General features: G+C 36.9%; 1 protein-coding gene across 1 annotated transcript in view; it reads left to right on the top strand.

Moving 5' to 3' along the window:
* The first annotated feature begins 498 nt into the window (after positions 1 to 498).
* Positions 499 to 14,108, top strand: part of LOC129221247 (uncharacterized) — a 31,958-nt gene continuing 18,348 nt past the window's right edge. Inside the window, exon 1 of the mRNA XM_054855701.1 lies at positions 499 to 664. Within this exon, the coding sequence (XP_054711676.1) occupies positions 574 to 664 (91 nt within the window). The 5' untranslated portion in view covers positions 499 to 573. The remainder of the gene's footprint in view (positions 665 to 14,108) is intronic.

Below are 14,108 nucleotides of genomic sequence, written 5' to 3'. Positions count from 1 at the left end.
TGGCTGAAAAGAGAGTGTGGGAATCCCACAATTCAGAAAAATGTTCAAGATGGGACAAAATTAAAGAGGGAGAACATTGTGTTGATGCACATAAAAAAAAAATTTAGTTATTCATTTTGTGTGTGTGTGTGTGTGAGTGTGGATGGGGAGGAGGGGGGACGGGTTTAACCCCTAAAACGCTCCTTGTGGTCACGGCCTTGTTACACTACAACCCTCTCCGTTCCATCAATATCGTATGACAGTTCTAAGATCCATTACTCAGTTATTAGCTTATTTGCATTCGAGATACATAGTTATTTCTGTTTTTAAATGTTGTGTGAAATAATTCATAACAGTGTGACGAAATTCCCGTCCTTGTCAACAATGAAATTCACGTCATTCGCTTTGAAGAATACGGATTTCGAGAGCGAAATCAAAAAACAAGAACTCGAAAGTCATTGGAAAAACGCCTACCATTAATCCGATGGGAAAATCGGCACTTTTCGTTCGGAGGCGATTAGATAACCGGTCATGGAGAGGCATAGTCGTCGTATTTGGTCTTGAAGTTTTACCTTTCGGACATCAATTTCGGAAATGACTTCAAAAATATTGAATATTTTATGCAAAACAACGTGGATGAGCAGCTTCATCTTATTAACGATGTCGAAAGCAGTGCTGTGGAGAGGTATGAGTAACAATTCCGATATTGGTTTACATTTTACTGTATGCATATTATTTAAGATTTATTTTATGTATAACTAGCTGTGTCGGCCAGCTCTCCTCTCTCTACCTCGAAAATAAATGTTATGTCAAGTGACGCGTGTTCAACAATCAGGATTAAACAAAAAAAAAAAAAAAAACTGTAAAATTTCCCGACGGATCGCGAAAAAATAACCAAAAAGGAAAAATTTTAAATCCCCTGATTACAGGAAATGCCTCAAAACAAAAGAAAGAGTTTTATTTGTTCGCAGTCGAGATAAAAAAAAAATGACCACGGATCTTTCTTCTCAATGATTTTATTCACGCGAATTAAAACTGAGCTCGCGGCAAACGACAAATTTCCGGTTTAATATTGATGTTCTTCGGCTTAAAAATGTTTAAACTTTTTTCTTGTCGAAAGAAGTAAATCTACTTCAGGGGTATTTTTCGCGGGCTTTCGATTGAAACTGAAATTAAGACAATTGGATAATTATTTAGTGTAGAAAGGGCCATTTAATGCCATTTTCGGTACCTAAATTTAAAATTCTAACGGTTCGGTACTTTTTTGAGTTTGAAAGTCTCCCCTACGTTCCTTCTTGGGTACCTAAGTTCCTCCCTGCCAAATTCGGTCGAGATCCGACGTAAACTGTGCATTGTTTTGAGGTTTATCTCCTCACGTTTCATTCTATTCTAAAAATATGTTCAGGAAAATTTACAGGAACCATTACTTTCATCCCTACCATTTCCGTGGGATACGATCGGCCTCCCCCCTAACGAATTTTGAGCCAAATTTTACGATTATAAAGATGGAAAAAGAAATGTGACCCATAATGGAGGAAAATGTAAATCAGTAAAGAAGACCGGAACAAATGTTCAAAAATGCACAAAAAATGTATTGGAAGAATGAGGGGAAAATCATTAAAAGCTAAAAATGCAAATGAGATACCAGATGACGAAACCAACAACTTTTTCATCTTCAAAAACGCCTAACACCGAAAAAATGAGACAACCCAAAATAATGGCCAACAAACAAAAGTGATACTCATAAGTTTTATCATTTTTTAAAATTTGTGAGCGTTTGTTACAGGCGTTCTAATTGACTTAAAAACTTTGAACCAAGATCATCTTAGTTAAAAAAAAAAAAATCAAATCCTTACATTAGCACGAATACATAAAACCAGAGGCGTAGCGCGACCGAAAATTGGGGAGGGGGGCACCAGGGCTTTCGCCGAGAAATTGTTGCTCCCCCCACCAGTTTTTCAGAAATCGGGCCACCAATTTCATGATTAAAAAAGAAAAAGAACATAAAAGAAACCTTTTCGCGATCTTAAGAAAATGGAATAGAAATAATAAGTGAGCAAAAAGAATAAAAGTTTCAAAAAGGGTTTTTGTCAGCGAAATTCTGCAATCTTTGAACATTATTTAGGAACATCCAAGGTTCTGCATTATGATTTACCTAACAGAAGGCCGAACGAAACGAATGTTTCGAACATTTTTATTAACCAAGCTTCAGTCAAATAAAAAATGAATTGGTGAATAAACCTTTTTTTGCCTTTTTTTAAATAAAAATATTGCGGAAATCGCAATTAAGTGGAGTAAAATATATATGCCGCCAAAATACGTTTTGAATAGAGAAAAAGATGAAACAGAGTAATTAAACAAGAATTTTACAGGGATATTGAGGAGGCATGACATATAAAACAAAAGAAAGTGAAAAGGAATCGTTGAAAAGAACCATATCAGTTCTAAATGTTGATTTTTTAATAATAATAAAAAAAAACAGAAGCAGTACTTAGACCGTGGATTTATTTTTCGTCATTAGCAGATACGATAAACTTTAAAATGAGGAGTAAATCATGGAACTTGATCAAGGAATAAATAAAATCTCGCGTAGTGACAGCAAAACAGGCTAGAGGATTTTTTTTTTTTTTTTGATGTTCAATGATATTATCAGGGTATATTCAGGAAAATAGCCATAAAGCTGGAAATTGAAAATTTCAGTATGGAAAAACCAAAGCAGTCAAATAATTTTGGAAAAGAAAAACTCATGGAGACATTTTCAGAACATTTTCATCAATAATTTAATCAAACTAAAAGGATAGAGACATTGCCAAATAAAAGAGGAGGGAGAGAGGTCCCGAACTCGATTCCTTCAACTTACACTATCAAACCTAGCCTTAGAAGCGCAATTTTGAAACTTTGACTTTGAAAAAGTCTCCGAACCCCACGTCTTCTCCTATGAACCTGCAACAGTTTGATATGACTTACAGGACAAACTTGCTGCAAGTTCAGTTCGTGGGGACTACAAGGCTTGCATCAGACTTGCAGACTTGTCGCATCCATTTTGATGCAAGTTTGCAGAACTTCAAAGCAAGTTTGCTGCAAGCAAAAAAAATGCTATACAAATTTGATATGAACTGGTAGCAAATTTGATATGACAAAGTTCAGTTTGAATAGAGTTTGAAGCAAATTTGTCACAGCAAAGCTTCAGTTGCTTTGAACTTGCAGCAAGTTTGATACCACAAAAATGGCTTTCCTACTGGTTTGCAACGAACTTGCAGGAAACTTGATAAGACTTGCAGGACAAACTTGCTGCAAGTTCACTTCGTGGGGAAAGCAAGGCTTGCATAAGCTCGCATCTCGTTTGCATCTGACTTGCAGACTTGTCGCATCCAATTGGATGCAAGTTTGCAGAATTGCAAAGCAAATTTGTTGCAAGTTTGCTGCAAGCAAAAAATGCTATCTGGGAAAGACTTCCGATTTCAAGAAGCCTCCAGGAGTGCGCCCTTGCAAAAACTCTCGAAAAACAGCCATGCCACATCCCCTTAAACATCGTCTAAAATTCTGTTCTTAGGACTTTGGGTAAATTCCGAAGTTCCTCGAACCTTTCCTATCTCTAATATCACCAAGGGCGGTCTAAAATTTCGGTAAATTGACGGTAAAAAAAAGAACGGTTCGCATTTATGAATTATTTTGATAATATTTCTGGGAAGAGTCACCGAATATACCCTGATAATATCATTGAGCATCTTAAGCCCTGGTTTCCTAGAAGCGAAATCACCGAGCTTTGACGTCGCTCCTCGGCGTGACGCTGAAATCAAAGTGATTCCGGCGTGCCACTCACAACGCCGATTTTGCTCGGGCGCACATGCGCAGAAGAATCAAGTTTTCCTCTCGGCGAGTAGGAAACCAATGCTTTATATATGATTCCTCTAGCTAGTTCTTTTGCCGCTACACGAGATCTTATTTATTCCTTCACGAAAGTTCCATGATTTACTCCTCATTTTAAAGCTTATTACGTCTACTAATGACGAAAACTAAATTCGCGGTCTAAATATTGCCCCCCCCCCCTTTTTTGTCAAAAGCTGTTCTTTTTCCTGTTTTTATTGCACATTACATCACAGCCGAGAACGAAGACACATTGGCTCGGTCGGTTAATGCAGCGAGGGGAAGGGTTTGGATAAGGGCAGATTCAGGGGAGGGTCAAAGGATCAGCTGACCCCCTTGTGGCATGAATTTTATTATGATTATTACTAAACTTCAATTTTCAGATCTGAAAAAATAGTACATGAAATCAATGATAACCTTTTTTTGCTTTGTTCTATATGCAAGGTATTTCTTCTGTGCAAGTCATATTTCAAAGGATTGACTGAGTTCGGTTACTGGGCTATGACTCTTTTGAGATTTTTGTTCATTTTCAAAAGAAAAATACATTCAAAGTTTGCGGCAACTTGTCCAGCTTGTTTACCTTAAGAAATATGACTTTTACTGAAAATTTAATGGAATATGATCCATGGCGCAAGTTGCACAAAATTTATGGAAGGGGAGGAGGTGGCGGGATGGGTAGTTTAGAAGGATAAGAAATTTGATCTCACTTCAAAGTGGTGCTTCGCAGCATATGAGGAGGTGTGCCATCGTCCTTGGGGGTGGGGGCATCCCTCTTAACTGATACTTTTTTATGTTGGAGGTATAACGCTGGCCACTGAAACTTGACCCCCCCTTACAAAAATTTCTGGATCCGTCCCTGGTTTGGATTCAAATTAGGGTCGAAAATATCGTTTTAATATGGTTTTTTTCTTCAGCAGAATTCTTATCCAAATTCCCATTGATATACGAAATTATTCTCATAGCAAAATTCTAAGCTGCAGTTTTGTTGTTGTAAAAATCAGGAAACAAAACATAGATTTTAACACTGTCAATCGCAGTTTAATTTTCAAAAATATTTTAACAAAATAGAAACGTAAATTTCAATTTATTTTGCTGCTATGCTACGCATTGGTTTAGTCTATAGCATCTCGTGGTTGCATTGAAACCAGAAAATTCTTCCTTTGAGTGCAAATGCTTTACGTGCGTCAGCCAGTCATCTAAAATTGCGATTCAGGAATTTCAATGTTGGAAAATTGCCGAAGACAGGCCTCGAACCTCTCCTCCCACTAAAATTACCAAAAATGGTCTAAAACTGCGTTTTAACAACTAACTTCGAAAATTTTATGTGGGAGCTTCCGCCCCTCCCCCTCTTGCCAACATCATTTAAAATAGCCTTAAATTTCGTTTAAGCGCTTGAATTTCAAATAATTACAGGGGTAAAACTTCCGAACCCCCCCCCCCCCCCCCCCCCAACGTCATTGAAAGTCGAATAAAATTGTTTCTGGATCTTTTCCTCCCCTGCAAATCGTCGAATACTCTTTTTGAAATACAATTTTGAAAAAAATTCGGGGGAAACCCCCAAAGTCCCCACTTCTTAATGTAAATAGAGAAACAATATAACATTTGTGTTTTTCAAGTTTCAATCGCGAAAAATGGCAGGGGAAACGCCGCCTGACCGCTTTTCCACCCTAACATTAGCAAAAATCATCTAAATGCATTTTTAAGGCCATACAAATTTTTAAAAAATTGTACTCTTCTTGATTTTTGTGCTAATTTATTTATAGTTTTGAGGAAAACGGTTAAGTGTTCAGCAAGTTAGGGGGGACCCCCCCGCCGACACTATGCCTATGCATAAAACTTGGGAAGCATTTTTGCCTTCAAGTTAGGAAATGGATGCTAAAATGTTGCTTAAAATTCGAATGAAAACAAAGCAAAATAAAATTTTCAAGAAAAAAAATATATGTACACCTGTGGCACAGTACTCTCCGAGTATTCATCCTCTTCATTCCTTTCAAGGAATATTCATTCCTTTTATATTTAAGCCTTAAAATGTAAAAAAAAAGGATGCAAATCTTTTTTGATGTTTACGCAATATGTTTTAATTTTTTTAGATTTAGGCATTGAATTTCTTTACATGCCATTCCATAACATTTTGTAGGTGTGTAAAAAAAATGTCTAAAAGTGCATTTGGTTTCCAAGGCTGCGCTTTCTAGCGGATTCGCATGCGTCTCCGCTGTTCGTACCGGAGATCCTTCTGCGCATGCGTGCACCGTAGCGTCCGCTTCTATTCGACGCAGATAGTCCAGGATCTGACAGCACGTCAGTAGGAAAGTCTGAGTAGGGGGATTTTTTTTTTTTTTTTCGAAAATGTTTAGTAGGTGTCCTAGAAAGAATTTTGGACTTGGGTGGACATCGGCCACCTGGTCCATTCTCCTGTTATGACGTCATCAAAGATGACGTCCGTTCGTACTGATAAATATTCAGCGCTTCTGTCGGAAGTTCGTGTAGGCAAAAATTTTTTATCAAAAATATTTAGTATGTGACCTAGAAGGTGTTTTGGACTTGGTTGGACATCTGCCACGTGGTCTATTTTTCTGCTATGACGTCATCAAAGATGGTGACCGCGCGTTCTCATAAATGCTCATATCTATGTTAATAATTGGCCGATTTGACTAAATATTTGGTCAGTATGTTGAAATTAGGGTTTTTAAGGTGAATAGCAATGTGTTTTAACTATTGCTATACATTAATAAATTAATATATTTTTATATAAGATTTATTTCTTTACAAATAGTAAGAGACGACTAAAAATATGTACTAAATCCGTCGAAACACGTTCAAATTTAAAAATAAAAAGTGTATGGTAAGTAGAAATATAATATTTAATACAATCTAAAAGGTCTATTTCAAAAATATTGTTACAATTTGATTGTAACCCTTTACTGCAACGCTTTCAGAAAGAGCAACAAGTTATTCAATTTTCTGTACAAGTTCAGGAGCGTTGGCACATTTTAAGCAATTACATGTCCCAATTAAATCAGTTGGATGTGTCTGTAAAGTCTCTTCTGGTGTCAAATCAATTTTTATTACTGAAAAACCAAATTTATATTAGTTTAAGCCAACAGACCGTTTGCTGACAACATGTCGTTGAAGGTATGTGTTAGAATAAAATATCCAAAAATGACCATTAGCATTTTTGCGGTCTTTGCATGACGATACAGCTATAATCTAAGATAATCTAAAGATCTAAAGAATAACTCTTTGTATACTTGCACTAATTATTTTTCTGTCGACTTTATACTTTGTCCTATGTAATTCCAGTCAGATGTTATTCCAAAATTCTCCAAGTATTTTAAAGATGCATAATGAAGAGTAGCTTTTTTTCTGTGCCACAATAACTCATGTTATCTGATCAAGATAGTGCATGAATGACTAGAAGCATTGAACATAACTTTTTACTACTTTTTCCGTGAATATCATGACCAGCCAAAAGTCACGTGGAATCCCCAGTTCAAATGCGCAGCAATACCAAATCCTTGAAGAGAAGTCCAGTAAAAATAAACTAACACCATTCTGTCCATATCAGAACTGACAAGAACGATTTTAGGATACTCACAGAGGGATAAATGATTTGAATGTATCATCATTTTCAACAACTTTATTCCGGGTGATTTATTTGCTTTTTACTTAGCACTGATGTACAGTTGTACAATACCTCACCTTTTTCATCGCCGTAAAAGGCCTTAAAGATGTGGTTGGTATTGCACAATGCCTGTATTGTCCGTTTTTCACTAGTTGAGACTTGGCCACGCCCCCAACACGTGGTATCGGAAGATTCTATATGCGCCATTTGGGGATGAGGCTTCAGACCAACACTGAGAAAGGTTGCAATTGGCCATCGTTATCGCGCTGTAAGAAGACGAGTGTTCTATAATTTTCTAAGAAATTACCTCCCACCTTCTTTCCCGAAAAAAAGGTGTGCTACTAAGACAATTGTTCGACTTAAAAGTATTTTAAGATTTGCAGTGTATTTCTATACGTTTTGGGTTAATTTATCATTGATTTTGCGAAGGAAATCCTAAATTTTCTGTCTTTCATGCTAAGTAAACATTTTCTGAAAACACGGTGAACAGTTGCAGGTGAAATTGGAAGGAAAATTTTTCCTTCTATTCTGCTGAAACTTTCACAGCTCTCAAACGTGGGTTTTTCATAGGTATTCTAATTACAAATCTCTAATCGCATATTGTTAACTTTGCTGGTCAACCATTTCGCACCTTATTTTCGATCCGATTTTCTTCTTTAAAGCGTTTATTAAATATTACAAAGTGCTTAGGGATAATGAACTACTTTTGCAATATTTCGAACTGTTTTACTTCGAATATAATGAAGAATTAATGCGTTTTCGAATTGTGTTTGTTGTTACTTTGCGAATACGAGTCATTTTTAAAATAATACGTAGATTTGTAAAGTGAACAAGCAAAAATTAATGCCAAAGGATTTTTTAACTATCACTGCATTGAAAAAATAACAAAAAAAAAAAAAAAAAGAAAGAAAGAAAACGACAGACGATAACTTTAATTTCGAATTTTTCTGAAAATATTTTTCTGTCACCTCATTTTTGGTCCATTTCAAACAGTCAATATTTTGTAAAAAAAAAGTGTTGAATTGATGCAATCATGTAGAGACAGTATGAAAAAGTATTGAACTACTATTTCGATTCCTAGGCACTTCATTTTTAACCATACACATTTAACGCCTACGAACAATTTTGGAAGCCTCAGTAGGTAAGTTGCACTCTGTGTGACACATTTCAATACTTTAGTACTATTTTTTTTTTCCCAATATGGCTTTTATTCTTCAGAAATGAAAAAAGGAACAAAACAAAAATTAAAGCTTTTCACATGCCAATATGGTTATCTACAGAATAATTGAATAAGTGCCTGAAACAACGTTTTATGTTACTGTTTTAACCTATTTATTTTTGTAAATACGAAAAAATATACATGCTTTTTTTATTCAAGTTTTTTCGATTACTCTAAAAGTAATTCAGTTCTTCCAGTACTTTTACGGAACAGCGTTACGTGTGGGAATCATAAAATAGGCAAAAGTTTGTTGCCCGTATTCTAATACAGATCCGAACAAGGGAGGGGCGATGGGGCGACCGCCCCTTCCTTGAGTCGAGATGCAGAACTCTTCCACGGCATGTCTTTGATACTGAAGTTGAAAATTGTTTTAGCCTATCTTCAATAGTTTGACGAAGCTCTTGCTGTCTGGAAAATGAAAGTGTAGCACGTATCTTATTCTTAACACATTACTGATAGAGGTCTGAACTTTGTATAGGAAGTATTTCAAAGTTCCAAAAACTCAATTTTAGAAGATTTTAGATGATATTAAATAGGGTTATAGGGTTCAAGGGCTCTTCTCAGGAAAGTTTGGAAAATTGAAGTCCCCCCCCCCTCAAAAAAAAGAGGAACTTTAATGGGACACCTTTGATGGCGTTAAGGTAAGGGATGGGGTTTGGTACACTCCTCCGCAATTTTGTAGAAAAGGAAGTCCCTCCCCTTCCCAAAATAACTGAAATGAGACGATCTTTCATGGTGTTTGGAAAGGGGGGGGGCGGAGGTTTGCGAATTTATAAAAGGGTAAGGGTGTGAAATCAATCGCCCCCTCCTTGAATAGTTTCTGGATCCGTCCTTGGCTCTGAATGTAAAATGCGTTATTTTTATCAAGAAACGTTGCTATAGTCAACCTATTCAGTTGTTCAACATATCCCACACTGGCAAGGAAACTGACTCAACCCCCACAAGAAAAAAAAAACAGCAATGGAGAAAATTAAGGCTTGACGCAATAGTAATTTTAAGTGATTTAGTCTCAAACATTACAATATGCGCAGTCAACTTATCATGTGATGTTTATAAATTAGTTTTTGAAGTATAGATACATAATGCATACTTTAAGCTCGAAAAATATTCTTCCAAATTATGAAATTTTAATGATGTGTCATTATTGATAAAATCGTTTCAACGCCCCCCCCCCCCCCCGCACCATTTAGGTGAGCTAACTTTGCGGTTTTTGTGTCGAGAAAAAGCACTAAATTTAGATTTTAAATCAATAGCCGGTACGGTTTTCCCAGATTTTGAACTGTGTCACTTTCCTTGCCGGAGTGCGATATGATTCCTTTTTAAAAACATACATGATCATAAACAAATTGTGACTAGAGCTATCCAGGAAGGAGGGGGGGAGCCGGTCTTTTCCCTTAAAACAATTGTTACTGCGATTTTGGTGACTTAGAGCAAACTTAAGGAGAAGTTCACAAATGATGTCACGCTTGAAAGGGGTAGGGAGAGAGGATTCGGGGTTCATGAACTTCGGACAGTTAGTCTCAAGGGGGAAGGAGGGGATTATAAGAAATATGACTTCACATATTTTGGTCCAAATAAAAGCGTTCGTTATAGCAATATGTTCATCGAACATTGCGGGAGATGTGACGAGGGGAGAGGCTAAGGTGAAGAGTAACGTCCTTTATGGACAATCCGTGTTTACGTTAGGCTACTGTGTACTGAAGTGTTATAACTAACTTCGTTTCTGCCTCCCCCCCCCAAAACGAAGTTGGTTACCTCCCTCCCCCCGCCTTGAAAATACTTGCCCTGGGGGTAGTCGTCATCTCTTAAGCCGGACCCAACCGATGAACCTGTAATTTTAAAACAGTATTCAAACCAAAGACACTTTTTATAACGCATCGCAAATTATTACATATTTATAAACATTAATATTCATGCAATACTTAGAGAAATAGCCTTGATTTTAATAGTCAATTGCTTTAAATATTTCAGATTGATTTTTCATTGTTTTCTCATTTACTTTTATTTCTCACATGTAAATCCTTTCTGGAACAATTGCCCAGTCCCCGCCTCCTTTGGTTCAACCAAGTTTTTTTTGGGGGGGGGGAGAGGGGGGGGGCAACTTTTGTTCGAATAATGTTTTCATCATTTTTCAAAAATAACTGCTACTGTAGATCTACTGACTGTATATCCGCTCTATATGATCTGAAATTTTGTACAATCCATACAGATGCATCAAAAAGACCCAACCCGTAAGAGCTACTGAGTCACCCCCCCCCCCCCTCAAGAAAAGGGAGAGGGAGAGAAATATTAAGTCTTTAAAACGAACGCAACCCTTAAGCATTTCAATGCCACAGTCTGTGTGGCAATGAAGTTTTCCTGTCCCCCCCCCTTTTTTTTTCATCAGCGCACTTGCAATTTCGAATATAGGACGTTAGTGTTTAAAAGGATATCGTTCAAAATTCAGAAAGCCTATCCTTAATAGAAATGTTTCAATCGGAAAACAAATACCTTACTTTTTTTGTAAATACAATATTTTTGTTCTGAAATTTTCAGTTTAAAAAGTATAGATTCCCCGTAGACGACAATTACGCGAAGCTAGAAACGAAAGGAAAGAACACAAAGACATTTTTACAAATTTAAATGCCCGCCAAATTTAGGGTTGTCTCAATTGAAAGCGGTAGCGATCACCCCCGCGCTAAACATTGCTTTGCTTTCGGGAAGGCGTTCCGAAGTCTCTTCTCCTCATGAACGCACAATATCTCTGATGTGGTTGGTATTATATTGTACCTGTATTGGCAATGAAGACCAGTAAAATAAGTTTGTTTCTTGATGATCCCCAAAAAATTGCTGAGTTGGACATGCATTGGAACATCTTAAGAGATTTTAACGACATCTATGTACACCATTTCAGATATTTCAAAAAGAAAAGTGCGATAACATTTTTTCTGTGATACTGCCAATGCCTTAAGAAATGCAGAAATTGCTTAGCCAAAGATTTTTTTTTAATTTTCCATAACCTTTCGAAAAGAATTCAGAACGCCCACTATATAACAGATTTTTTCGTCAGACATGAACAAGGTGTCATTGGCAAATTGTCATCTCTGGTGCTAACATAAGATGCGTCTAACCATTTTCACAATGCAGTTTACTTGTGGTTTTATCATTAAATGATGAAACGTCTTCAGATATAGTTCATGCTGAAAGAATTCTTGCATATCATATGAATAAGCTTGAGCTATTTGTATGATGCATTGAGATTAACTGTTCGACTTCTTTTTAGTAGTTTTCCCAGTAGCACTTCAGTTTTGTGATTTGTTGCGATGAAATAATGGATATGACTGGTACTTGAGATTTTTAAGGGTGTTGTGTTTTGAGCAGTGTACGATACATGTATTCACCGGTCCGACTGAGTCGCAACTGTAGAATCAAGAGGGAAAATTGAAAATCCTTTTAAAAGCCTTATATTATTAAAAATCAATGTCAAGTATTTTATTTGATGTTAAATAGAAACTAGCAACAGATAAAAATTTTAAATCATTGCTTTTATTAGCGTGGATAAAGGCTTAGTCGTTGTTAAAATCTGCTTTAAAAAAAACGTAATAATTCGAACTATGGAAGTTCCAAACACATTCTATCAGAAGCGGAAAAAAAATATCTTTATTTTGGCATTAAATTTTAAAATTTTTGACTATGTTTTCACTGCAAAAATTGCGAAAAACCTTTTAGAGGTTTTTAATTAATATCTTCGTTAATTAATGTCATCCAAAGATGCAACCTAGCTAAGAACTAGTGATGGGCATAATCGAGATCTTTTGATAATCGAGATCTCGGGAATCGAGTACTTCTGATAATCGAGTGATTGATAATCGAGATCTTTTTAAGTCGATCACTCGAGTGATTGATAATCGAGATCTTTTGAAATCGAGAACTCGAGCGATTGACTTTTCGAGATCTTCCGAATCGACTACTCGAGCGATTGACTTCTCGAGATCTTCCGAATCGAGTACTCGAGCGATTGACTTCTCGAGATCTTTTGAATCGAGTACTCGAGCGATTGACTTCTCGAGATCTTCCGAATCGAGTACTCGAGCGATTGACTTCTCGAGATCTTTTGAATCGAGTACTCGAGCGATTGACTTCTCGAGATCTTTTGAATCGAGTACTCGAGCGATTGACTTCTCGAGATCTTTTGAATCGAGATCTCGAGACGTTTGAATCGAGTACTCGAGTAGTTCATTTTCTGAGCTTTTCCAAAATTGAGTTGACTGCTACGGGGGTGCCCACTAAAAGGGGGTGGGGCATGGCGCAGTCTGTGCAACTAAAATTTTTAGAGCCGGTTTTTTGAGAGGGTTTTTTTAATCTCATTTTCGAAAGGGGGGAGGGGGGTCCATGTCGCAGCCTGCGAAACCGAAATTTTTAGAAGCGGTTTTTTTAGAGTTTTTTTTTTTTAATCTCATTTCGGGAGGGGGGGAGAGCTCTTTCTAGACGGATGCTCCGTAACATTTGAGAGGGTGCGCCATCGCCCTGCGAAAGGGGGGAGGTGGACTCCCTTGACTTCAGTTGAATTCCCGAGTTGTTTTGGCAGGGGTGCGCTCGAGATAGGAATGTGACATTTAGCCTACCATTTAGGGGTATAATAAGGGGTGAACCCTCCTGGCTTTTAGAAGTTTTAGGTTAAGTTGGGGGGGGTATTGATACCCCCCTTTTAGAAGGGGAATCAATACCACTCCCCCCAAATTCCATGAAAAATTCTCGTTTTTACATTTAAGTGGGTTTAGTTTTTTGTTGTTTTCCGATAAAATTAGTAGATACATCTTTTGTCCCCTTACCCTCCGGTAAAGTTCGAAATGCAAGCTTGTTTTAGGGGGTCGATTCGATAGATTTTAGTCTTCATTTTGGGGTCGCAATCCTTGGGGGATGCAGGTTCGACTAGATTCCCCGTTAGCTTGTCAGAAACTAGGAGCTCGGCATTTGAGCGACTGAGTGATTTATTCGAACGGTTATGCATTTAAACTAATGATTTTCATTTATCACGTGATTATTTCGAATGTGGTTTCGGACTCTCAAACACGAAGTTAATAATGTAAACAAGTAGGGGAATAGTTGCTCTGCGCAAAAGTACTCATTCTTTCCTAGTTTATAGCTTTGATTTTTTTTTTTTTTTTGATGTTCTTGTTGAGAGTAGTTGAGTATATTTATCTGATTAATACATGAGGAGGGAGGGTAAAATATTTCTGATTGCGTTTTCCAGAGGATTGGGATTCCCGACGCATTGAAAAGTGTACAAGTGTGGCTTGAAGTGCATTGAAGTTTATGATTTTTTTTTTTTTTTCTTGATCCGCTCTTTTTTATTTTTATTTTTTATTCGTCGACTTTAGGAATATGCAATAACAGTAAAAGTGTAGGGAGTGAAGTTGAAATGTTTCTGAGTGCATTAAA

This window comes from Uloborus diversus, chromosome 4 (genome assembly GCF_026930045.1).
Source record: "Uloborus diversus isolate 005 chromosome 4, Udiv.v.3.1, whole genome shotgun sequence".
In the NCBI taxonomy this organism is placed as follows: domain Eukaryota; kingdom Metazoa; phylum Arthropoda; class Arachnida; order Araneae; family Uloboridae; genus Uloborus; species Uloborus diversus.
Note: the sequence above shows the minus strand (reverse complement) of the source record. Positions and strands in the feature narration are given on the sequence as shown.